This window comes from Canis lupus, chromosome 28, assembly GCF_011100685.1.
Source record: "Canis lupus familiaris isolate Mischka breed German Shepherd chromosome 28, alternate assembly UU_Cfam_GSD_1.0, whole genome shotgun sequence".
Taxonomy (NCBI): domain Eukaryota; kingdom Metazoa; phylum Chordata; class Mammalia; order Carnivora; family Canidae; genus Canis; species Canis lupus.
In genome coordinates, this window is record NC_049249.1 from 21,886,066 (window position 1) to 21,911,033 (window position 24,968).

The 24,968-nt window shown below is 39.1% G+C and overlaps 1 protein-coding gene, 1 long non-coding RNA gene and 1 pseudogene across 4 annotated transcripts in view; 2 read left to right on the forward strand and 1 right to left on the reverse strand.

Moving 5' to 3' along the window:
* Window positions 1-230: 230 nt before the first annotated feature.
* On the reverse strand, window positions 231-12,063 carry SMNDC1 (survival motor neuron domain containing 1). Of its 3 annotated transcripts, none has more exons than XM_038578766.1 (6): window positions 11,856-12,063; window positions 10,517-10,636; window positions 5,534-5,676; window positions 4,787-4,948; window positions 2,411-2,564; window positions 231-1,764 (listed from the first exon to the last, which is right to left on the reverse strand). In XM_038578766.1, exons 2-6 carry the CDS (start codon window positions 10,634-10,636, stop codon window positions 1,627-1,629), a joined length of 717 nt encoding a protein of 238 aa, XP_038434694.1. In that variant the 5' UTR covers window positions 11,856-12,063; the 3' UTR covers window positions 231-1,626. The 3 variants fall into 3 exon arrangements, with proteins under 3 accessions (XP_038434694.1, XP_038434693.1, XP_038434695.1); XM_038578765.1 differs by lacking the exon at window positions 11,856-12,063 and adding an exon at window positions 11,313-11,558; XM_038578767.1 differs by lacking the exon at window positions 11,856-12,063 and adding an exon at window positions 7,646-7,833 and having other exon boundaries at window positions 10,517-10,642.
* The window catches only part of LOC102156445, a 38,657-nt gene continuing 25,480 nt past the window's right edge, over window positions 11,792-24,968 (forward strand). Inside the window, exon 1 of the long non-coding RNA XR_005380585.1 lies at window positions 11,792-12,230. This is a non-coding gene — a long non-coding RNA (uncharacterized LOC102156445). The remainder of the gene's footprint in view (window positions 12,231-24,968) is intronic.
* On the forward strand, window positions 19,991-20,980 carry LOC100684269 (annotated as a pseudogene).

Consider the following 24,968-nt stretch of genomic DNA (forward strand, 5'->3'; position numbering starts at 1 on the left):
GAAAACAGTGTATTTTTAAGAGTTCTTCAGTCTCAGTAGCCCTTTTCTGCTATAATTTGTACCTTGTATCTAAAAAGACTTCCTCTTTCACTTTGTCACACGCTCTACCTTGTGGCCATAAATTATAGGAAGGAAAACAGTGGTCCTCCTGGGTTGGGAGGGAGGTGAAGGGGCAAGATAAAGAATCCTACTCCTCATCTCTGTCCTCTTAAGTTTTAATTTGCCAAATATTTAAACGTCATTAACATTTTTATTTTCCTTTCCCCAAAAATGTACAAACATCTCTATACACAGCACAAGCCCTGAAAATAAAAATAGTTGTCCTTTTAGGATCCAATTTCTTAACTCTAAGGTAAGAAGTACATAAGGATTTATTGAAACCTTTATCACATACTCAATATTCTCTTCTGTGGAAATCATGAATGCAAGTACACTGAAGCTTAATCACCGTATCAGTGCTGCCAGCTAGGACTTCACCACCCTTCTGGTAACACACCCTGGAGATTTTAAGAACACTTTATTTAATAAAAGTTAAACATACAAAAACTGAAATTAACACATATCCTAAAAAAATCACCATCTTCCAGTAATAGGAAGATACTTTACTATGCATATATTTGGCTTAAACTCAACTCAGGATAACTGTGATGTTCACTTATACCAACAAATGCTGACAACTTGATCTAGTAAACAAAAATTACAAACCCAGCTACATGAACATAATATACAGGGAAATTATGGTCAGATTAATGCACAAGAAATACAAGAAATTTTTAATGATGAAACATTCAGTACTCTTGTTCATTAATTTAGCCTTGGTTTTTTTGTTTTTTTTTTTTACAAAAATAGTATCTACACTGTATACAGGGCTATACATCAGCTTTTTGTTTTCTTTTATAAACATTACACATCCAAAAAATGATACCACTACCATAAGGGAAAAAACACAGGAAAAGAGCAAACGTTAGAAACAAAACAAAAAACCCTTAGAAATGGTAGCTGGTCCTAAACATGGTTTCTTACATAAAATTAAAACTCAATGTAAAAATTTTAAGAGCTGGATCAATTTTAGAGATAGCCTAATGGGCTTAGAAAACAAATTATTTAAGGAAAAACCTCAAAACAAAGTTGCCATTTACAAATTAACCTATTTTTAGGCTTAATTTGCAACAGCTAGGTTTAAGTTGAAAACAAGAAAAAAAAGGATCTCTTTAGCAGGTTGGTATTTTGCCTTGATGTTCCGGTGAATTGCTACAATATGTGGCAAGTTAAAAGCATCTGAAAATTCCAAGTTAGGACTTTACAAAAAGTACACAACATCCATTAAGTAAGGGCCTGATATTAGGAAGATCAACAATTCATCTAAGTGCTGTATTTATGCAGCATCTATCTAGAAAAGTTGCTTTATTCAACAAACTTTGAGGAAACTGTGGTAGTAGTAACGAAAAGTTAAATGAATAGCAGTTATCAAATGCAATTTCTTCAAGTTTCATTCTATTGAAGTCAAACAAGGACGACAATGGTATCTTCCTTACTCATCTAACAAATAATTTACCTTTAGAAAAATATAAGGATAAAAAGGTAAATGTAAAGCCCTGCAGAGATGAAATCCAACAGTTTTTCTGATTATTGAGGCATCAAATGCCTGACATTGTATTTAGAGGTATCTTGATATTGTGTCATAGGTTTATCAGCAATTCCACAAGTTCCTACTCCAACTTTGCCGGTTACACTCTCAGGTGAAGCAAAAATACTCCTCTTTACCTATTGGAAATGAAACAGAAACCATTCTGATTAGCTTTTTGGGGAAAAAAATTTCCAAAATACACTTAAGAAGTACAGTACATCAAGGGAACTGGAGTGCTCTCTTAAATAAAATCTGCCAGTGAGGCCTAGCACATAAAGCATGTTTACAAAGCAGGTACGGTTCATCACACTCCCTCTAAGTGATATGTAGGGTAGCATATAGTTTTTCAAATTGCAGTTTATTGAAGGGTAAAAAACCTAGATCTTTTGTAATTCCTGATATAAATTCTCTCATTCATAGTGTTTCTATTGCAGATAGACAATGGCTAATGGAGATATTCGCGCAATAAGCCAAATGGAAGATTGAAGAGGATTCTGAATTGAAGATCCGGTTATTTAAAGATTTATTTATTCATGAGATACAGAGACATAGGCAGGAGAAGCAGGCTCCCTGCGAGAAGCCTGATTGCAGGCCTTGATCCCTGGACTCCGGGATCACAACCTTAGCCAAAGGAAGACACTCAACCACTGAGCTACCCAGGTGCCTCTCAAGATCCAGTTATGTGTTTTTTTAAGCCTATGCACTTCCTTTTTCTTTTTAAAGTTACTTTAATGACAATTATACTTTTGAAATTTATGAAGTAAGATGAAAGGATTTACTAACCTGGCCTTTTTTGTTTTTAGAATAGGCTCTGTTGTTGAACTGTTGCCATTTAACCTTTTGGTCCTCTCTTTCCTGCTCAAGTTCTTTTATTCTCTGTGCTTTTTTCAAAGCTTTCTTCTTTTTATATTCACGCTGCTGGGCAATCATTTCTTTTCTGTGTGGATATAACAGCTAAATGTCAACTCTTAAGATTTAACAGATGATTTCCTTAGAAATGTTTAGCAGAATAAAAAACAAACAAATCCTGTAATAAGCTTACACATTACATGAATAGAAGCACCAACACCAACAATGTCAATCACCCAGTACTACTAAGAAATGTTACTTGAAATACATAGCATCCTTGGAAGCTTTCAAACCATATCTAATCTATTACCCATTCAAATCAAATTTATTTTTAAAGGTTTTATTTTACAGAAAAAGTGAGTGTGTGCAAGTGGGGGAAGCAGCAGAGGGATAAGCAGACACTGCACTGAGGACATGGGGCTTAATCCCAGCACCCCAAGATCATGACCTGAGCCGAAATAAAGAGTTGGTTGCTCACTGACTGAGCCACCCCAGAGGCCCCTCAAATCAAATATTTAAACTATGACTTTTTGACATTTACATTGCTTTTGCCGGGTGCATTTTAGAAATGAGTTTTAACATTAATAGCTGTCTAAACCTTTATCCATTTCTAAATGGACAGTTAGCAAGTTTATTTATTTATTTTTAAAAGATTTTACTTATGTATTCATGAGAGTTATATATAGAGAGAAGCAGAGACACAGACAGAGGGAGAAGCAGGCTCCATGTAGGGAGCCTGACGCGGGACTTGATCCCAGGACTCCAGGATCACACCCTGGGCCGAAGGCAGGCGCCAAACCGCTAAGCCACCCAGGGATCCCCAAGTTAGCAAGTTTAATATGCTCCATTTAGAAAAAGTGTCTGAAGAGATGCAATGCAGATAAAACTATTTCATCTAGATACGAAGAACGCACCAGTATAAAGGGAATCACAACTTAAAATTCATAAAAACAAAAACTTGGTTTAATAAAAACAAAAAAAAACCTCTTCTATATAGGATTAGAGCCTAAAGCTTTCTCAGTAATTTCTGTTCAGTTTACATACTGACTTTCTCACCAAAAGAAGCATGAAGAAACGGATCTTTAAAAAAGAGGCAAGATGATCTAGATGCCTCTGTATCATATAACCACCACTAGGAAGCTAAGCGAGGCTTTTTTTTTTTAAACACTGATGTCAAAGACTACAAATTGACATGTTACATTATTGTTCTACAATCTGATTTTATCATTGGGATACTTAGGCGATATAATTTTCTGAAGTTCAAATATATTTATGTAACAACTTAGGTTTTACAAACCCTTGACAAATCCAAAAAAGAGAAAACTGTGGCAAATATGTGCAAGTTAACTAAAATATTGTTGATTCCACCTCTTAAGTACCGTTCAAACCATCCACTTCTCTTCCTGGGTTCAAGCCACCATCATCTCACTGGATCCCCACCAGTAGCTGCCTTCCCTCTGCTGTCAGTGATTATCTGAAAGCTCAACTATGATCACATCATATTATCCCTATTTGAAATGCATCAGTGGCTGTCAGGCTCTTTGTGATCTGGTCTTGACTTCTCAACCTCTTACCTCTTTTCTCTTGTCAAACTACCCACCTTCAAGCCCTAAGTTTTTACCACAGGAATTTGTTTCTGTTGCTTCTATGTTCTCACCGTTTTGTTTTTTAAAAGTAAACATTTGCTGAATCTTACTTCATGCCAAGAACTGTGCTACATGATTTATAAATGCTAACATTTAATCCTTACAACCTACAATGTAGATACTGTCAACTTTGTTTTACAAATAAGGAAAAAAGTTAGCAGTTTGCCCAAGGTCATACTTTTAAGTTCATTCACTACCTCATTTTCTTCTCAAATCTGTTTCGATGTCATTTTCTCAAAGAAATTTGCCCTGATGACTAAAGTGCAATTTAGGTAACTCTTCTTTTTTCCCTTAAAGTACCTGTTATGTTCCCTTCATAACTTGTAGACTTTCCTATTAAAGTTCTCCTTTAATTTTGTATTTTGTTCTCTAGACTATAAACTCAATCAGGACAAGGCACAAGCTTTGGTAGTCACTGTGATGGAACCCCAACACCTGATTTGGTGAGAGGTACACATAGTATCTTCTTAATAAATATACTGAATGCCTAAGTGGACCTAGGTATTCACATACAGGGTTGACCCTGTACTACTAATCTTCAAAATAATGGTAAAGAGTATTATAACCTTTTTACCCTAATTTAGCCTGCATGGATACTATGGACTACCTCAACTACCAAAATGGGGAAGATTACACTTAAACTGCTAACATCAAAATCACTTACTTTGACATGGGTTTGTTGCCACTGTCCTCCTTTGCCTTCCTTCCTTCTTCTACAGGCTTGAGGTTCAACAGTGGGGTCACTTCAGCATTGCCGTAGCCAGCAAAGGTGATTGCAGCAGTGCCGTTTTCTTCATCTATCTCCTCGATCTCCGCTTCATAACACCTGTAAAGATATCATGACTGTAAGCAGGTGAGTAAAGGTTTAGTACTCAGCCTATTAAGACTTACACTGCAGTGCTTCAACTATTATACGTGTCTCAAATGGGACTTCTGCTATCAGTTGGCTTTTTGGTAAAGATAATACAAGAGTGGTTGGAGTTAGCCATCTACTATCAAAAAAGGCAGTTGTAATCAAAATATTGTCAGGAAAGTCTCTTACATGTCTATTAAATGTGCTCTGGTTGATCTCTGTGAGAAAAGATATTTTTTATAGGAATAATTTCAGTGTACGTGCTTCACCTAAATCCTAAGATAGCCAACCATTCACTCAGTTTTCAATTTGAGAAAAAAATTTTAGATTAGTAAAGCCATCCATTCATTTTCCTCTAGGATCCAAGTCCTTCAACTGCCCCAAAATGTAATCTAAAGCTAAAAACTAAACTGTATTAGTGGTAACCACCCAAGAGTCAAATTGGCTCTACATATTGTCTACATAGAAAGATTAATAGGGTAGTTTAAACTGAATAAAAACTTCTTACCATTGCATTTTATTATTTCATGTTATAGTTAGAGTTTTTTCTACACTTACTGTCCGTCTTCACTCCAGATTGCCATACACTTGTCTCCTACTTTCCATGAATGAGTGGGCTGAGTAGATGCAAAACTGTCTGAACTTGCAAGAGTTTCAGAAGGTTGAGTTGACAGAAGGTCTTTGGTTAGTTCTATAACTTCCTAAAAAGAAAAAAAACAAAAGCCATAACATTATTTTTATAATTCGCTTATCACCTACTTTCAACAGGTTTTCAGTTTTTGAGGATGATAGCTCTCACACCATTTAGCAGATTAAGTACACTACACATATTTATTTGTAATTCATATCAATACTGTGATGTAGGTTACTATGATTATCCTCACAGAGAAATTAAGATACAATTTATTTTTACAGTGGTGGAACTAGGATTCAAACAGTTGCCTTTCAACTTAAACTTAATTAACCTCAAATACTAATTTAAAAAGGTAGACTTGAGCTTATACCATGCATTGTTTCCCTTTTCATGTTAAGCTCTACACCCAGTATGGGGCTTGCACTCCCAATCCTGAAACCAAAAGTCACATGCTCTACTGACTGAGCCAGCAAGGTGCCTCTACCATGCATTATTTCTAAGTACCTGTTTTAGCTACACAGATCTAATATTAGAAATAGTCAATTATGAGGGACTGAACTGGGTTCAAGTTCACTTTTATCTCATATCTTTGTCAAAAATATTTCATGCATCTAGACTGTTTTATGGGGCATTACTTGGCAGTATTAACTCTCTAGCCAATATGTTCTCCCCACCCCTGTCAAAAACAAAACAAAACAAAATAAAACCAAAATCACTTGAAGCAGCCTTATTAGTAATAAAAATGTTCCTCATACATATTTCTACTAAAATACTATAGGCACATATAAAAAGCCAGTAGTCTTTATTCATTTATTATAAAACTTACCCCATCCAGGTAAGCAGATTACCAGGTTAGATTTAAAATATTCTAAAAGGCACATTAGCACGGCTCCATTTAAAATGAAAAAAATAAAAGAAATGTAACACACAGACAGGCAATACCTTACTGTGTGGCAAGTATTTTTTCTATTTCAAGCTTACACTTATTGACTTCATTCAAGAGTGTTTGGTAGGGTTGGTTAAAATTTAAGATAACAGTTCAAATTGATAAACTGTGCCACCTATCTGCTGTATTTTTATTCTAATGAAGACCTATGTTATGCATCACCTTATCTGATTTAAGAACCTGCATACCTCTTCCCTCATTGTTGCATATCAAATACCTTAAAATATCACACTGTTTGGAAGAAAATATAGCAAAGTTAAGCTCTATACTGAGTTTCTTATAGCTCCATTGAAGTTTTCTAATAGTTCTGGTTCAGTAACCAAAAAGATATACATTCCACCCCTCTCTTAAAGATTCTATATCTTCATGGATATTTCTGAAAAACTAATAGTTGAGCAAAAAACAAAAAACAAAAACAAAAAACAAAAAGGCAAGCCCTGGGAGAAAGGCCAGTTTTGTGAATTAAAAAAAAACAACAAAAACCTAGACTAACTCAGATTTGAGTTAAAAATTTAGTAGAGTAGTATCTTCAATGAGATTTTATTAGGTGACAAAGAGCCATTTAAGTATCTTTTAACTAGACAATCCTTTGCAAATAAAGCAAAGAACTTCCAAATAAATAGATCATGTACTATGCAAAGTAAATTATCCAGTCTTGTTTTTAACCAACTACTATCCAAGAATCTAATCCAGTAAGCCTGACTCAAGAGCCCATACAATCCCTATCATTTAAATAACACCATTTAACTAAAGCAAAACATGATTCCTGCCATTTGTAGGTTTCAGATTTAGAACTCTACCTCTCTTAGCATAGAACTACTTGCCATTTTATTTTCATAAGGAAACGTATTTTCACCAAAGGCTTCTGAAAAGCTGTGCATGTTACAATTTTCAGAGCCCTGCACTGTGACACTTTAAAAAAAAAAAATCCAAAGCACTTATCCCTAGTTGTCCTTTCATTTTGCCATGTTTCACATATCCCTCCCAACAAACTATGACGACACTTCTCAATGTTTTCTTTACATGTGCATATGGACCAAAGTATTAGAGAAACTATTTTATGTATGAGGGGGTTCTTAAAGGTACATACCATTAATTACTTTTCCTCCCCCAAGTCTGAGTTCTGAAACTGCTCCTTCATCGACAGATGGGCAGCAGTTACAGTAATCGGCAATTCCAGGAAGCATCAGATGTTGTGATCTACATATCAGCAGGTCAAAGGGTGCACTCAAGCACTCTGCTTACTGAAGGAAGGCGTTTCGGGGATGCAGAGAGCCACTGTAATATATGAGACAAGTGACTTGACCCCTGCCTCCTTTAGAACCAGTTTATTCAGCAAAACAGCCTAATAAATTGACTATTTTTGTGATTATCACAGACTGCCTGGGGAGCTAGTCAGGTAGCTAGCCTAGATTTTTACTACACCCACTTTTTTAAGTGAAAAAAAAAAAAAAAAAAAAAGGCAATTAGGACCTCAGTAGGTTAACGTGCTGCCTGCTGAGTAACTTTACTCTATATGAAAGACAGTACATAAAAAGATAAACATGGAAGCCTTACTGGCAAAATGAAGTCACTGAAAAAAACGCAGAAAAGCATTTTGTCATAAATGAAAGGGCAAACAGTCATAACCAAGGTAAAGACACTCCACTAGAGGAACACAAAATAAAGGAGGCCACAAACTCAGTCATCAGTCTGAACAACTTTTCAGCAAATATAAAAGGCAGAATTAAATATCAAAGGCATGAGGTATATCCCAGAAAACAGGAGAGGAAAAAAAAAAAAAAGGGAAAACTATTTTTTTAGAAATCCACGACAAAACAGGAGCTGTAACTGTAATCAATGGAGATGACAATTACTAGGTGGAAGCAGATATCCAAACACTTTTCAGACTTTATCTAATCGTCAATGATCCCTTCTACCTTTGAGTAATTTTCAGTTCAAAACAGACCTCTATCTAGCAAACTGTAATGAAAAAATTTTCATAACAAGAGAAAAAAAAACCGTGATCAAAATTGGTCAGGAAAAACATTCTGTAGTATTATCATCTGAAGTTTTAGAACTTAAGCTTCTATATCCTGGGCTATCCAAGGTGGTAGTCACAAGTGGCTACTTGAATAATATAAAATATCCAGTTCTTCAGCTACCCTAGCCATATTTCAAATATTCAGTGGTCTCTAGTGGCTACAGTACTACAAACTAGATATGCAACATCAGTGCTGTTCTAAATGGTTATAGAAAAAGGATATTTTAAAGATAAATGACCCCCAGGTCATTATTAAGTGAACCCTAAGTAAGCCACTTACGTGCTTACTATAATGCCTACCACGACAGTCTCTCTCCCTACGATACTTCCACCAGAGATCATGTCACAGTAAGGCAATTTGCCTAGACTACTGAGAGTTTATTAAATATTAGAAATATTTTAAAAAACCCACTTCACAATAATATTGTTTAATCTTTATTCCTAAATTCCCCTCCACCAGTTCCACACATATCCCTCTTCCAACAACTGCCCAGGAAGCAAAATACACAATATCAACAATGTTTTATTTTCTTCAAAGAAAAAAAAAGGACCACTTTTAAGCTGGTAAGTGATACATTCCAGGATCTCTCTTTGAGGTAGGCAGAACGTTGCCCTGGAAGTGGGAGAAACTGCTCCCAAAACATCTTTTGTATTGACTAGCACTCTCACATTCACTGGCCTGACTTCTAAATACTGAAGAGGGATCCTGTTTTCTGTGTTTTTAAAAACTATATATTACTGCAACCTTAGGCATGTTTATCCTAAATCCATAATTTGAACCTAAAAATTTTCAACTCATTTTAATTATGCCCAGATAAACTTTTTCAAAGTCCTGTATTTGGACCCCATTTCAAAGAAGTTTCATTTATTTTCAGTTCTGATATCCCTAAAATATTCATTTTAATGGGCAAGAGAATGATAAAAGGAGGAAAAGGATTTAGATAGGATAAAGATGATTCTAGTTTTGTACTGAATCAGTAAAGGAAGATCATCTAGTAAAAAAACATCTTTTAAAACTTTCAAAAAAAAAATCAGGTTCAAAATTTTATTCTCAAATTTTTAAAAATAAAGTTCTATACATATGCATGTGTATATATACACACATAGGATTTTCACTAATCAACCTAATGTTCTGAGAAACAATAGATATTTACTATAATGATTTTCATTTTGTCTTGAAACCCCAGTGCAGGTTTTCAAAAGCCAAGTTTTATTCCTACTGAACTTTCCCATGACAGACAAAACAGATCTTTCCACATCCACTCAATTTCAACAAGTATCAACAACTACACTGTAAAATCTAGCCTTAAATTCAAACATTATGTAACATTTATGCAGAAACCAAGTATCTCTTTAGATATTCTTATGTTTTCAATACAAGTTGTTTACCTGCTAGCTTTGAAACACACACACACATTCTCATTTCTGTTTCAAAGAATCTTGTAACATTAAAAAAAATCTTAATCAGGTTACATTTTTCTCATTGTTTTTTATCATTTATAAAACGCTTCCACATTCTTTTAATTCCAGTATAGTTAACATTTTTTAAATTCCTCATATTTTTCTTTTAGTTACCTTTTGAACTAAATTTCCTTTGCCAGATCTTTAAAAATAAAAGCATTTTCTACTGTAAAGTTAAATGTACCTCTTCTCTAAAAGGTTTGACAAAATTCTAAAACCAACTCTTTTAAGTTAAATCAACACACAAGATTTACATAACAGAACAACGCTTTACTCATTTTGAGGTCTGTAACAGAGGAAGCAACCCTACTTCTATGAGCCATAAATGCCTATGTACATACACACATGTACACACAAGGGAGAGTAGGAGAGGAAATATCCCCCTCCAAATGGTGCTTTGGATTCTAAGTAATAAGATCATTTGAAAAAGAATAGTTTTTCCAAGCAATGTAACTATTAGTGTCCTCTTATACTTACCTGTAAGTCTTTCTTTAATTTTAGCAAATCTTCATTTTCTCCATTTCCAGACAATGCAGCTTCAACTTGCTGGAGTTGAGCTTTGTAGCTTGCCAACTGCTTTGCTAGATCTTCTGACATCTGGGGAAAATAAAAGAGTAAGATCATGAAAACTGAACCAAAAGCACCATAAAAAAAAAATAATAATTTCCCTGTCTGCCTGCCTTCATCCTTACCAGTTTTGCTCCTCAATGTAATTCATTGTTGCAGCTTAACTTATTACCATTACCTTTACTCTTAATTATGAGAAGAGCTGGGAGTCAAACCCAAGCTTCAGGGCAATGGATTCCACAGTTTATAAACACGTCCAATAAATTCCACACAGAAACAGAAAACAAGAGCTAAGACAAAAGGGAGAAGGATAATTTCCAATTTTCTTTAAACTTCTGTAACAGGGAGGACACTCTATTTGGCTCTTTTATGTTTGTTTGTTTGGTGTTACAGCTTTACCAAAAAAAAAAAAAAAAAAAGAAAAAGAAAAGAAAAAAAAAAGCACTAATCTGTTGAAGAGTGGAGACTTGATAAAGTGTTTTTAAGCACTCAATACTACATCCAAAACAAAACAGAAATGGCTTTTGGATTAACTACATAAATAATACTCCCTCCGTGAGATAGGAGTGTGTTTAGAACCTCTCTCCAGAGCAAAAAAATGTTTCACCCGGTCACTTAAATATCGCCGATGCAGCTCCTTCACTAAAGAAACGGCACGAACACGGTCCCGCTTAGGCTTTCTAAGGAGCGTGCCTTTTTCACCCACCGGGCTCATTCTCCTCCGGAAAATACGACACGAGAATCCCTTCTCGGTGCATAAAGCAATCACGCGGGGTTTCCGAGGACCCTTGCCTTCCAGTTCCCGTCCAGCACAGCCTGGAATCTGGAAGGGCTCCAAAGGGGCGAGAGCAAGCCCGCCACAACCGCTCGAGGACTTCAGACCTCCAAATCCAAACACAAGCTCCAGGGAAACCGAAAACACAACCGGAGCGGCCCCCGGCGGCGCCGGAGCCTCCTACCCGCAAGGCGCCCCGCAGGAAGGCTGAGGGCGTCCTCCGGAGGCCTCCCGCGTCCCCACCCCACCCGACCGGCTCCCCGCTTGGCCCCCGTCGCCGCCGCCGCACGCAGCTCCCAGCCCGGCCCAGCCCGGCCCAACCCCGGGTGGGAGGGGGGCCGGGCCCCTGGGATTCTAGCCGGCTGCCCAAGCCTCTCCGGCGCGGCCCGCCCGCTCCCCGGCCTCAGGCCTCTGCTCCGACCCGAGGCCCAGGCCCGGCGAGGCCCTGCTCTCTTCCCTCATCGGCTTCGTTACCTTGGGTGGGGCTGGGGGCAGGGCGCAGGAGAGGGTCGGGGCAAAGGAGCCCAGTGGTGGTGGCGGCGGCGACGGCGGCGGCAGCAGCAGGAAAAAAAAAAAAAATCTCCGCGGCAACAACAAGGCGACTCGGTCTGAAAAGGAAGAACTTGGTCAGCGACGAGGGGGAGGGGAAAAAGCCGGGCACTAGAAGGAGGAAAAGACAGAACGGATCAAGCCTCGCGAGAGGTTAAAAGCCTCGCGAGACGTCACCTCCTCACGTGATTCCCAGCTTTCTCTGCGCCGCCCACCTTTACTCGCGTTAGAGACGCGGAGTGGGCGGAGCTTCGCAGAAAGGAAATGGCGTAGCTTGGCTGCGCCAGGCGCCGGATGTAGGTTTGTCTCATCCTAATTTCTGCTGCGCGTGCAGAGTCCTTGGCTTATTTAGGAGTAGGTACCGGTGCGCCCTTCCTGAAGTTCCCGAGAGGATAATCGCGTGTGCCTTCTTAGACGAGTGGTGCTGGGAGGTGGGAGGGACGGAGTTTAGCGCAGCGTGCATGGTGGCGGTTGGGTCGCAAAGTGTGGTCCCCGCAACCTCCGCATCGTGTCTGGTAACTTATTACGAGCGCGGAGTCTCAGCGCCCGCCCCAGACTTCCTGAATTAGAAATCCGAGGGGTCTCAGCAGCCTGTTTTAACAAGCGCTCCAGGTGATACCAGCGTCCGCTCAAGCCTCAGAGCCATCGCATTATATGATAATAAGGCTCAGTAACAACAAAAAGCTAATTAAGTTGTGGCAGGACCTATTGGAGAGAAGGTTGATTGATTTAAAACCTATTTTGTTTGAACTGACTTGCTTTTAATAGATTACATAGGGGGACGCAAGGGTGGCTCAGCGGCTGGGCGTCTGCCTTCAGCCCAGGGCGTGATCCTGGAGTCCCGGGATCGAGTCCCGCGTCGGGCTCCCGGTGCATGGAGCCTGCTTCTCCCTCTGCCTGTGTCTCTGCCTCTCTCTCTCTCTCTGTCTCTTGAATGAGTAAATAAATAAATAATGTAGGTTAATCTCGCGGGATAGGGGGCAATCTCCCAAGTTCTTGTCTTTTTTTAATAATAGATTTATTTTTTATTGGTGTTCAATTTGCCAACATACAGAATAACACCCAGTGTTCATCCCGTCAAGTGCCCCCCTCAGTGCCCCCCACCCAGTCACCCCACCCCCCGCCCCCCTCCCCTTCCACCACCCCTAGTTCAAGTTCTTGTCTTGAATGGTAAGCAGAGTGATGTATTTTCATTTTTGTTTAAAAAGAAACATGTTTGTAATAATACATATTTTTTCTATACACATAAACCTATCTAGGGATTCGGAGTAGAAGCCAAATGTTATCTTTTTTTTTTTTTTAAGATTTTATTTATTTATTCATGAGAGAGAGGCAGAGACACAGGCAGAGGGAGAAGCAGGCTCCATGCAGGGAGCCCGACGTGGGACTCGCTCCCGGGACTCCAGGATCACGCCCTGCCCCGAAGGCAGGCTCTAAACCGCTGAGCCACCCAGGGGTCCCCTAAGCCAAATGTTTTCACTGATTATCTTTTTCACTTTACCCTTTCTAAATTTTTACCCTTACGTATACTATTTTTTCCAATTAAAAATCCAAGAATCTTGGGAGACAGGCTTTATGAATGCTAGAAAGACCCTCTGGGGGCTGTTGCTGGACCCTTAAGAAAGCCCTCCTCAGATGGGCTTTTTTGGACTGGGACATCTTGCTCTAGCTCCTTCTTGCTTCTTTGAGGGGGCCTTCCCTTTTCTTCTCTACAGACACCTATCCCTTTTACTGAGATATTTAATAGAGATGGAAACTAGGTTTGTGATAACCGGGGTGGCAATTTGGAAGAATTGGAGATGCTGCAGGGGGCAGTAGTGTGTAGCTAGAATTAAGAGGGAAGACCGCTGAGAAAGGATATACTTCCTTAACATAGTGGAAATTGGTTTCAAATATAATGTAGTTTGTAACAATTGCTCTTATTCTAATTCTAATTGTGTATTTGAAGAACTAATGCCGGAAGGATCTTCCTTGAATATAAAGTAAACTTTGCAGTTGTGTAAAAATCTTTAAGAGAACCTTTTTTTTCTTTTCTAAGCTTTACTTAAGTAATCTCTACACACTGTGAGGCTGAACTCATGATCCTGAGATCGAGAACTGCATGTTCTTCTGACTGAGCCAGCCAGGCACCCCTCAAATAAGAGAACTCTAGTGAACCCTCTCCAGATCAGAAAATAGGAGAATATTTATTATAAGCTCCTGTATGAATTTATATATCATCTTGATAGCTTTTGTTTTCAGGATTGCTCTTAGTCTCTCACTATGTACAACATAGCTTATATTTGGTGGGAGAAAAACAATATAGTTTTAATTTTAGTTTTCATAAACAGATAACAGTTGTATGTACCAGGCGCCATTTTAAGCACTTGTACTCATTTGATTTACAGTAGCTCAATATGCTATTAGAGACAAAATTGGAGCAAGTGTGAAGTGACTAAGAGAGATACTTCAAGTAAGTGTTCAGACTTACTACCTCTATTGAAGTGTGAAAATCTACTTTGTGTCTAATTTTTCTGAAAACATTCTCATTCAAATTTGATCATGCTTATTCTTCAAAAAAAGCAGGTATCTAAAACCTCCAGTTCTTTAAACCTAGTATTTTATCGAAACCTGGTAGGTAAATAACATTTGAAGACTCCAAGTTGTCATACAATGTATGGCTATTTTACTAAAGAAAATAAAATATAGCAGCTGCCTTTGAAAATGTACCAACCCACTGCAAAGCACAAGAGTATGCAACAAATTATTGGTTAAATGAGACTACATTCTTTTTTTTATGATTTTATTTATATAAGAGAAAAAGAGTGTGCGAGTGGGTGGAAGGAAGAGCAGAGGGAGAGGGACAAGCAGACTCCACTGAGCATGGAGCCCTATGCTGGGCTTCATCCCAAGACCCTGAGGAGATCATGACCTGAGCTGAAATCAAGAGTCCGACGCTCAACTGACTGAGCTGCTCAGGTGCTCCAGGAGAGTGAATTCTTTAGCTTAGCTTTTATTGCATCCATTCCTGACTAAAAGTAGCCCCAGATTTCCCTACATTTTTTTTTTGCAATCTTGACAAATGCCTAAGATGATGAATTAGAGATGTGTACATAGTCATAACAACTGCTTGTACCTTTGCCCTCTGGTCATAATAGCTGTTTTGAATGTTTGCATGTAGATTTGCTGCAGGGCAAGCTACTGGCTTTTTGTGCCTATTGTTTTTGTGTACAGTGCATTGAATATATACCCTGAGGTGATTCTTAGGTGGCATCATTCATTTAAAGATGACAGAAAAAACACCTTAAATAGATGCTGACCAAACCAGGTTCTCATCAATCATAGCAATTCTGGTTTGTTCACTTAAATCTGCACTGCCTTGCTTATCTTAGGATATGCATTTTCAGCTATTCCTGTGTTTATGTGTACCACTAAAGAACAGAAAACATGCTACTAAAAAGAGAAAACAGAATTCCTTCAGTTTGAAAAAGATTATAACCTAGGGCTTGGGACGCCTGGGTGGCTCAGCAGTTGAGCGTCTACCTTCGGCTCAGGGCGTGATCCCGGAGTCCTGGAATGGAGTCCCACATTAGGCTCCCTGTGGGGATCCTGCTTCTCCCTCTGCCTATGTCTCTGTGTCTCTCATGAATAAATAAATAAAATCTTTTATTAAAAACCCACAAAAAACCTAAGGCTTTATACAGTCATTCAGTTTTTTAGACATTTTTTAAATGGTATTTATTTTTTTTAATAAAGATTTTATTTATTCATGAGAGACACAAAGAGAGGCAGAGACATAGGCAGAGGGAGAAGCAGGCTCTCCACAGGAAGCCCAATGTGGGACTTGATCCCAAGATTCCTAGGATCACAACCTGAGCTGAAGGTAGATGCTCAACCACTGAGCCACCCAGGCATCCCTGAAAGTAGTATTTGATAATAGTCTTACATGTGTTCTTTTTTTTTTTAATTTTTTTATTTTTTAAAGATTTTATTGATTTATTCATGAGAGAGAGAGAGAGGCAGAGACACAGACACAGGCAGAGGGAGAAGCAGGCTCCATGCAGGGAGCCCAACGCAGGACTCGATCCCGGGACTTGATCCCGGGACTCCAGGATCACGCCCCGGGCCAAAGGCATGTGCCAAACCTCTGAGCTACCCAGGGATCCCCCCTTACATGTGTTCTTAATGGGACATACTCTGAGGGCAAAAAAGAACAAGTAAACAAATAAATAAAATGTCTTGAATTTATTCTAATAGTACTATTGGCAATGCAATTTTAAAAGTCTTTTATACTGACTATAAACTGAATAATATATTTATATTAGAACTCTAGGAGAAAAGAAATAAAAATGTAAAATAAAAGGTTTTGTGGGGGGAAGCTCTCTGATGTTAAATTTGAATCAGAGTTGTTTATACATGTATTTCTTAGAAGTGTACATATAATTTCTCCCAATGCAGGGTGCCCGTATCTTGATATCTAGATCCCTTTCTCCATGAAAGAAAGCATTTCATTTCTTGGAGAAATGGTTATTTTGGGGTCTCAGGCCCAGAAAATACAGAAGTACAAAAGTGAGCCTAGAACACCTTGCAAGAAAGCAAGGAAGTACCCCAAAACTCATAGGATTAGGTCAAAACCTCACAGAATCAATTTTGACTCCTCTGGCCAAATGTGAGTTAAGTTGGGCTGAACTGAATAATGACTGATAGATGATCAAAAAATTTATTGCATTTTTAAAGTTCCTAAGTCTAGAGTGACTTAGAATCAAGGGTCAGGTCCCCGTGCCCCTTGAAAAAGCCATAAAAGAAACTTTGAGGATACTTTGGAAATTTTGAATATGAACTGAGTATTAGATGCTATTGTATTATTGTTAACTTTATTAAGTGTGAAATTTATTTAGGTTACTTAGAAGAATGACTCGCTCAGGTATTTAGGGATGAAGTGCCATATACCTGTAATTTATCTTTAAATGGTTCAGCCAAAAACATTGTATGGAATTTCATAAAATTCATGTGGATGTGTGGATGAATATAGATGTATACATATGTGTATATATGTGCTTTTATGTATATATACACACAGTAGTCACCTCTTATCCACGTTGGGGGAGGGTATGTTCCAGGACCCCCAGTGGAGGCTTGAAACAGCAAATAGTACCATACCCTATGTATGCTGTTTTTTCCTATACATAACATATGTATGATAATTTAATTTATAAATTAGGCACAGTAAGAGAGTAACAATAATATATAATAAAATCAGGGCAGCCTGGGTGGCTCAGTGATTTAGCACTGCCTTCAGCCCAGGGCGTGATCCTGGAGACCCAGGATTGATTCCCACCTTGGGCTCCCTGTGTGGAGCCTGCTTCTCCCTCTGCCTGTGTCTCTGCCTCTCTCTCAATCTCTCTCTCTCTCTCTCTCTCTCTCTCTGTCTTTCATGAGTAAATAAATAAAATATCTTTAAAAAATAAAAATAAAATCAAATTATAACAATACACTGTAATAGGGGCACTTGAGTGGCTCAGTTGGGTAAGCAACTCTCTGTCTTTCATGAATAAATAAATAAAATATTTTTAAAAAATAAAAATAAAATCAAATTATAACAATACACTGTAATGGGGCACTTGAGTGGCTCAGTTGGCTAAGCATCTGACTCTTGGTTTTGGCTAAGGTCATGATATCAATGTCACGAGATTGAGCCCCATGTCGGGCTCTGTGCTCAGCTCAGTGTGGAATCTGCTTGATACTCTTCTCCCTCTCCCTCTGCTGTACCCCGTTGTACTCACACATTCTCTCTCTCTCAAATAAATAAAATCTTATAAAAAACCCAAACATTATACCATAATAAAAGTTATCTGACTGTGGTCTCCTTCGGAGTATCTTCTTGTACTGTACTTACCCTTCTTGTGAGGACATGAGATGATAAAATACCTATGTGATGAGATGAAGCGAGATGAATGATGTGGCATTGTGACATAGTGTTAGGCTTCTATTGACCTTCTGACTATACCTCAGAAGAGGATCATGTGCATGTTGACTAAAGTTGCGGGTAAATGAAACCAAAGACTGTAAACTGCAGATAAGGGGAGATTATGTATGTATGTATATATACATGCATATGTATAGCTATGTATATATGTTTAAATGTGTGTACATAAATGTATACATATATAAATGTGTGTACATATATATACATGTATAAATGTGTATCTGTACATGTATTTATAGTGTATGGATGTATATACAGACCTACACATGTGTATACATGTATAAATGTATGTGTGTGTATAGATGAAGAGAAGGAATTAAAATGTGCAGATGTTAAGATGCTAAGAGTCACTGTTGGGGATATATGTGTTCATTGTAGTAATCTTTCAACTTAGTTTCAAATTTTTCAAAATAAAAATATGGAGAAATGTATTCATAAACTAGCTAGAATAGTTTTAGGTGGTATTTTGTATGTATGTGGGGACCATTGTGGGGGGAAGCAGCAGGTAGATAATTGAGAAGATCTCTAGGAGCTAGCAGTAGTTTAACAAGCTTAGAAGTAATATGAAAGGTTACAAAAGCATATGTGATTGTCAGAAACAAAAGGCTAAGAAAGCTGGATGGGTCAAGGTCTAGCAGGAAGATGTGGGCAGTGGAGGCTGAAGCAGTCACAGGAGCTCTTTGAAGGCCAGGAAGGAAAGCATGAGAATAAATTACTTTAACTTCCCCACATGCAGGAGAGGGTCCAATGGGCCTTACCCTCTGATGTGGTGACAGCAGCTTTTTCCATTTTTTGGCCCTACTTGGCTTTCTCGTATAAAAGTCTCCAGTGGTAGGTAGTCTTAAAATGGTCTTAAACTCAGAGTTAATTGGATTCATCTGCATCACAGCCCCTGATAATATCCTCTTTATCTGAGTGTTCATGTTGACTATTTATCTTAGAAAGAACTTAGTTATTGCAGAAACAGCCCGGAACATTCCATATCACTTTTATTGCACAGTGGATAATAGAACAAAAATTTTTTTTAAGAATACTTACACTAAACAACCTGGGTGGCCTGGGATAGATATACTCAAATGTAAGTAAGAAAAAGGAGACAGTTAATACAACTTCTTTCCAGAAGTCAAAATAAGCCCCAGAGTTTTGCCTCATAAAAACTAGTTTGATATGGTCACATTTAGCCGTTTTATTAATACAGTGTCAGCAGCTGAAAAAAAAAAAACTATGCAATAGAGGCCTCAATGCTCCAAGAACCCATTAGGTGGCAGTGAGAACACAGGCATCTTTTGATGTCTGATTATCCCCTACCACCACCACCACAGCCCGCCTCTTCCAATAATGGAGACTTAGGAAAGTAACATTGTCAAGCAGCTTTTCAGGGCAGGAGATGGGGAAAAACAACCAGGAAAAAAAAAAAATGGCTTATAGTATCAGATGAAGAACTGCTAGTCCTGTGGACTCAGCTCCTGTTCTTGGTTTTAATATATATGTTTTTATTTGCTCTTGCTATGTCTCTTTCTGTAAAACATCTTTATATCCAAAGTCCTTTAGATCACTTATGTGCTGTTTACATCTCTGTGTTGTCAGCTTTAGAACATAAGCTAGAATGTAAGTGCGGAGTATGGCACATTTTGGTCAAGACCCAGTATATTTAATATAGACTTTTTAAATTTTTTTATTTTTTTTTAATTTTTATTTATTCATGGTGGACAGAGAGAGACAGAGAGAGAGAGAGAGAGGCAGAGACACAGGCAGAGGGAGAAGCAGGCTCCATGCCAGCAGCCCAACATGGGACTCGATCCCAGGACCCCAGGATCACACCCTGGGCCAAAGGCAGGTGCTGAACTGCTGAGCCACCCAAGGATCCCCAATATGGACTTTTATAGTGACACTCTTCATTCCCTGTAATTCATGCTCATGAAAGGCTTTTTTTTTTTTTTTTTTAAGATTTTATTTATTTGAGAAAGAAAGCACAAACAGGGGGAAGGAGCAAAGGGAGAGGGAGAAGCATACTCTCCACTGAGCAGGGAGACTGATGTAGTAGGGTTTGATCCCAGGATCTCGGGATCATGACCTGACCAAAGGCAGACACCCAACCAACTGAGCCACCCAGGTGCCCCTCATGAAAGGCTTTTTGTGGTCCTGATTGGTGCCATAGGTTGGGGTTCCTGGGAAAAGGATTCATGTTTCTACAAAGTAGTTTATTGGGTAGTGGCCTTGGGAACATCACCTGTGAGAGTGACAGGAGCAGCGCTGGGCAGAGAGAGGAAGAAGCAGTTGCTGCATAGCTTCAGCCATTCCTAGAAGAGCTTTGGAGGTAGATGGCCCTTCAAAGATCCTCTACTCCTTAAGTGAAGGGGGCCACGACTTTATACCCACCCAACCCCAGATGATCAGCCAATAGATGTGGGCTGCCCCTGTGAAAGGAGCTGAAAATAATTCAGCTGAAAACTGTCAGCCACCAACACTCCTTAGTTCTGGGTGAATGAGCATCTGAGTTCTGAAAGGGGAATCTGGGCAGTGTACCACATCATCCACAGTATTGAAGAAGGCATACTTTTTATGGGTCACCCCTTCAACTGCCTCTGTTCCAGAAGCTACCTGTATTAGAAACTGTGAAACGGGGGCCAAGCACCAGAGTCCATGTGAGCACTGGTGCGGAGGGGTATAGTACTGGATCGCATGTAGGAGCTGCAGCAGCTCCAGGTGCAGGAGACAGTAGATAGATTCCATTGTGAAGAGTCTGGAGAGAGAGAACATCCGGAAGATGCTGGGCCTCATGTTCTGGTGCAGTGCCAGCTGTTGTGAGGACAACCAGACGTCCATGCAGCAGGTGCACTAGTGCATTGAGCACTGCCATGCGCCTCTGGCTCAAGCCCAGTTGGAGAAGTTCCAGGTCTGCCTGGCCTGGTGCACCATGCATTGTAATGACAAAGCCAAAGATTCAATAGATGCAGGAAGTAAAGAGCTTCAGGTGAAGTGGCAGCTGGAGACTTCTGTGACCAAATATGTGGATGACCACATGTACCTCATCCCGACCGTGACCAAGAAGACGAAAGAGTCTCTCTAGTCCATTGGGAAATAGAAGTCTTTGCAATGGGCCATCGGGGCTGACAGCAGGAATCTATTTAAAAAGAGAATTGGAAGTTTTGTTCTTTAAAGTGAAATTTATGAAGAAATTAAGGGTAGTATCAAGTTTGAGACATGTGTCACTTCCCTCTGGACACTGGTTCCTTTGTTTCAACCCTAAAAAGTGAAATAGAGAAAACTGGTGCTAAAATTTGGGTGAGAGCACAGGAGAGTTTTTGATATCCTAGGTTTCATATGCTTGTCCTAGCACTAGGGATCTCCCGTATGCTAAGCCAGAGCCCTCCAGGGCACCACATTCTTCCTAGTACGCAGGTGCAGGTGCCGACAGGCTGGCAGGTTCCTCTAACCTGCCTGTGATCGGGTGGAGTGTGAGCAGAGATGATTCTGTTTGTTGCCAACCTCCTGTTTACCAGAAGATCACCAAATCATTTTCTATAAGCTAAAAACACTAATTTACAAGAGGGAAAAAGGGTTTCTGGCTCTTTGTTTTGCTTGGTTTTGATTTATATACAAGGCCATGAAGTTGATTTAAGATGTGGACCTGAGAGAGGTAGTTTGGATAAGAACTTTGAACACTTCCTTTTTTGTTTTGTGTTTTGTTTTGTGTTTCCGGCCATCAAGATGTGGATATGCATTTCTTTAAATACACATTACATCTTTCAGCTAGGAGACTCTGGAGGAAAGAAAAAAATAACATGAGAGGTGATGTTACACTGGGTATGGGAAGCAGACGTTCCCTCCCAGACCTTCCCTCTCATTGGCTGCCCTGATGGGCCCTGAGGGTATCTGCACCAGAGCCACAGAGCAGTCTTGCAGTAGTAGCACTCTCCTTGCAGGGAAAGAGGGTTTTGATTGCACTCTATACCAGTGTCCAGGGATAAAGATGGAAGGAGGAACTTCTTCTTAATTAAGGGAGTTACTAAGTACTGGATTTAGAAAAAACATGGTTTTTATAGAACAGATTGGAATGAAAGCCTAAAATCAGGATTGCTTATTTAGCCCCCTGAAAGAGACTAATCCCTTTGCAATAGGAAGATCAAAGGAGAAAAAATAAGCAACTCAGGTGAGCTGTGATTCCTTTAAAGCAAAAGAGGGACACCCCACACACACACACCAAACACACACCCATTACCAAATACCACTGTTGCCTGGGGCCTTGGCAGCAAGCAATGTTCCTGCCCCAGCTCTAGCACCTTATAATTATGATAAGGACCTTATTGTCTTTTTACCAGCTTGTTACTTGAAGTGATAATATAGCCTATGGTTGGTGTTTCACGGCTGTGATATATTTTCCTAGTGGTTCAGTTTTAAAAAATAAATAAGGCTTAGTTTTTCCTCAAAAAAAAAAAAAAAAAAACCCACCATGAAACAATGTCACCTTCTCATTTTGTTTCTCTCATATTAAAAGCTAATGGAAAAAAATGCCTTGGCACTTCCTGCAGATGATATCATGTTTGTTTTAAACTGATACCTGATTGTGCATGTGTGGGGAGAGAGAGATATTAATATGTAGATGCTATTACATATTTTATGCTGTAGGAGAGCTTGCTTATACATAAGCATCTCAGATACACAAATTATAAGCATTTCTTCTGTTGAATTTCCCAAAAATTGTTGACACAATTGGTGATTATCAAAAGCCATTAAACATGACTTTTATAAACAGAAAAGCCACTAGGGTAAATTTTTTTTTAAAAATGGAATAATTTATTTTTTCTCTGAAAATAGACTCTTCATAGGTAGAAATTGATGGACTATTATAAAGAAGTTTTAAATTTTTTTAAATTTTAAATTTTTGCCTGATTTCATCTTTTGAATTCTGGGACACTGATGCTCTTAATAATTTATTTCCAATTTCAGCCAAAAAAATTACTTTCTCCTTCTTCAAGAATTCTCCAAGAATTACTTGACTAATTCTACCCCCTAGATGTGTTTTGGATGTATGCCCTCCTCTCCGTTCTACTGCTGCAGACCAAGATGCCATCATTGTCTTTTCAGTAGCATAAGAAAGGGGGCTCCTTCCCTAAGATTCATCTTCCACACTTGCCTGCCACATTGATCTTATGGAAACACCAATCTGTGCTTGCCCATACCTACCTCTAAAATCCCAACTTGTTAGCCCACCATATAAGGCCATTGGTGATTTGGTCACAGCTTGCTTCTCATCCTGACCACACACCCCATGTACAAACCTGCCATGCCTTTTAGTGCCATACTGCTTTGCTGCTAGGGTCTGTTCTATGTCACATGCTTTTCCTCAGTTCCCTGCCTGGGAGTATATCTTAAAAGACCCAGTTCTTTAAGGGCATTGGTGACTGCTCACCAGATTTAACTTCAGAGCTTCCTACCTCCCTCTTCTGCTTCCTTCATACTTTCACATCTAGTGAGAGCACCCTAGACTATTAGTGTTTAGAACAGAACTCCTCAAGGCATCATATCTGAGGGGCCAGGTGTGCCTGGCACTAGTAGAATTCCATCTCCTTGAGAACACGGAGGAGGCAAACTTTCAATAGCAACGAATATTCTATTTGATTTTGGAGAATATTCTAAGGATTTCTTGTAATTAGTGTTAGGATATTTCTCTGACACGGGCACAACATACTGGTTTTTTCATAAGGCAATTACTATGTGATATAAGGAGTTAATATTTTTGAAGCATTTTCTGGGTGGAGAGAACTGTTTATTGATCCTAATTAACGGTGTGTCTCTCCAGGCAGTTGAAGGTGATTTCTACCTTTGGTGTCTGTGTTATTTTAAGATTTTATTTATTTATTCATGAGAGACACAGAGAGGCAGAGACATGGGCAGAGGGAGAAGCAGACTCCCCAAGGGGAGCCCGATGTAGGACTCGATCCTGGGAATCCGGGACCTGAGCCAAAGGCAGACACTTAACCACTGAGCCACCCAGGTGTCCCTCTACCTTTGTGTTTGCTGATAAGGATATAGATAGGAAAAACAGGACTGTAATAGCTTCATCATGAGCAATTTAGTGAATGTACCTCTGGTTTATTTTTCTTCAGTGTTACTCATTAGCTGCCTAATTTGATGTTTCTCCACAAGCAGAGGGAATTAGAACCAGTTAACCTGAGAGTTAATGGAAGAACAAAACTAATGTAACAAACAAAAAAGAAACTATAATTTGTAGGCATATGTGCCATTTGTCTTGTGATTTATGAAGAGAAAATTATTGAACATGGAGCCCATATTTATTGATTCTCTTTTGCTATGACTTGTAAAGTGCCCTGGGTTAAGTCACTTGATCTTTTTCTGTCCCAACTGAAAAAAAGAAAAATGAGGATAACATATTTCCCCATAGCCCATAGCCTCATAAGACAAAAAAGTAAATGTGAATATAATAACTGTATCTAACAGTTTGTGAACCCAGATTAAATGGTCTTGGGTCTTTTTTGGTTTTAACTGAATTTCTGTTCGGTCTGATTTGGCTTTTCCTTTGCGTTATTCTCAGACCTCTATTTTATGATCAAAAGAAGACATGTCAACATGCTTTGGCAGGTGGAAGAGTACTCTGGATCTGGGAACTATAGTTCTAGCATGCATTCTGCCTCTCACTAGCTGGGAGACCTGCAGCAGAGAGACCTTAACTTGGGACGGCCTCTCTTGCCTTATCTGTTTCCTTGCAGCCCTGAGACTTTGTGATTCTTAGGTTTACAGAAGTCAAGAAAGTTGACATATGGTCTTCCCTGATTAATCCAGTCCATAGACAATTAACTCGATCCTATCTCCATCTCTCCTTCCTCTGAGTTCTAAGGAAGTACAATAGGGTTACACAGTCTAACCTGTATTAGTCCTCTCATGGTAAGCTTTAGTAAAGCAAGGTTCTGTGTATGAAATCCTACCTCATCCTCTCCCCCTGCCCCACCCCAGCCAACTCCTAGATCTAGGCATTTGTTGTGGACTCAATATATGTCAGCTGTAGGAGGAACCTCAGGGATTCATTCCACAGTTTATCTCTTCAAAGTTGA

Bases quoted from the DNA above. Each gene is read 5' to 3' on its own strand.
- SMNDC1 (XM_038578765.1), bottom strand. The intron at 5,677-10,516 runs GTAAGTATAAGA...TTTTCTTTTTAG, and splicing joins AATTAAAGAAAGACTTACAG to GAAGTTATAGAACTAACCAA. The intron at 1,765-2,410 runs GTTAGTAAATCC...CATTTCCAATAG, and splicing joins CTAAAAACAAAAAAGGCCAG to GTAAAGAGGAGTATTTTTGC.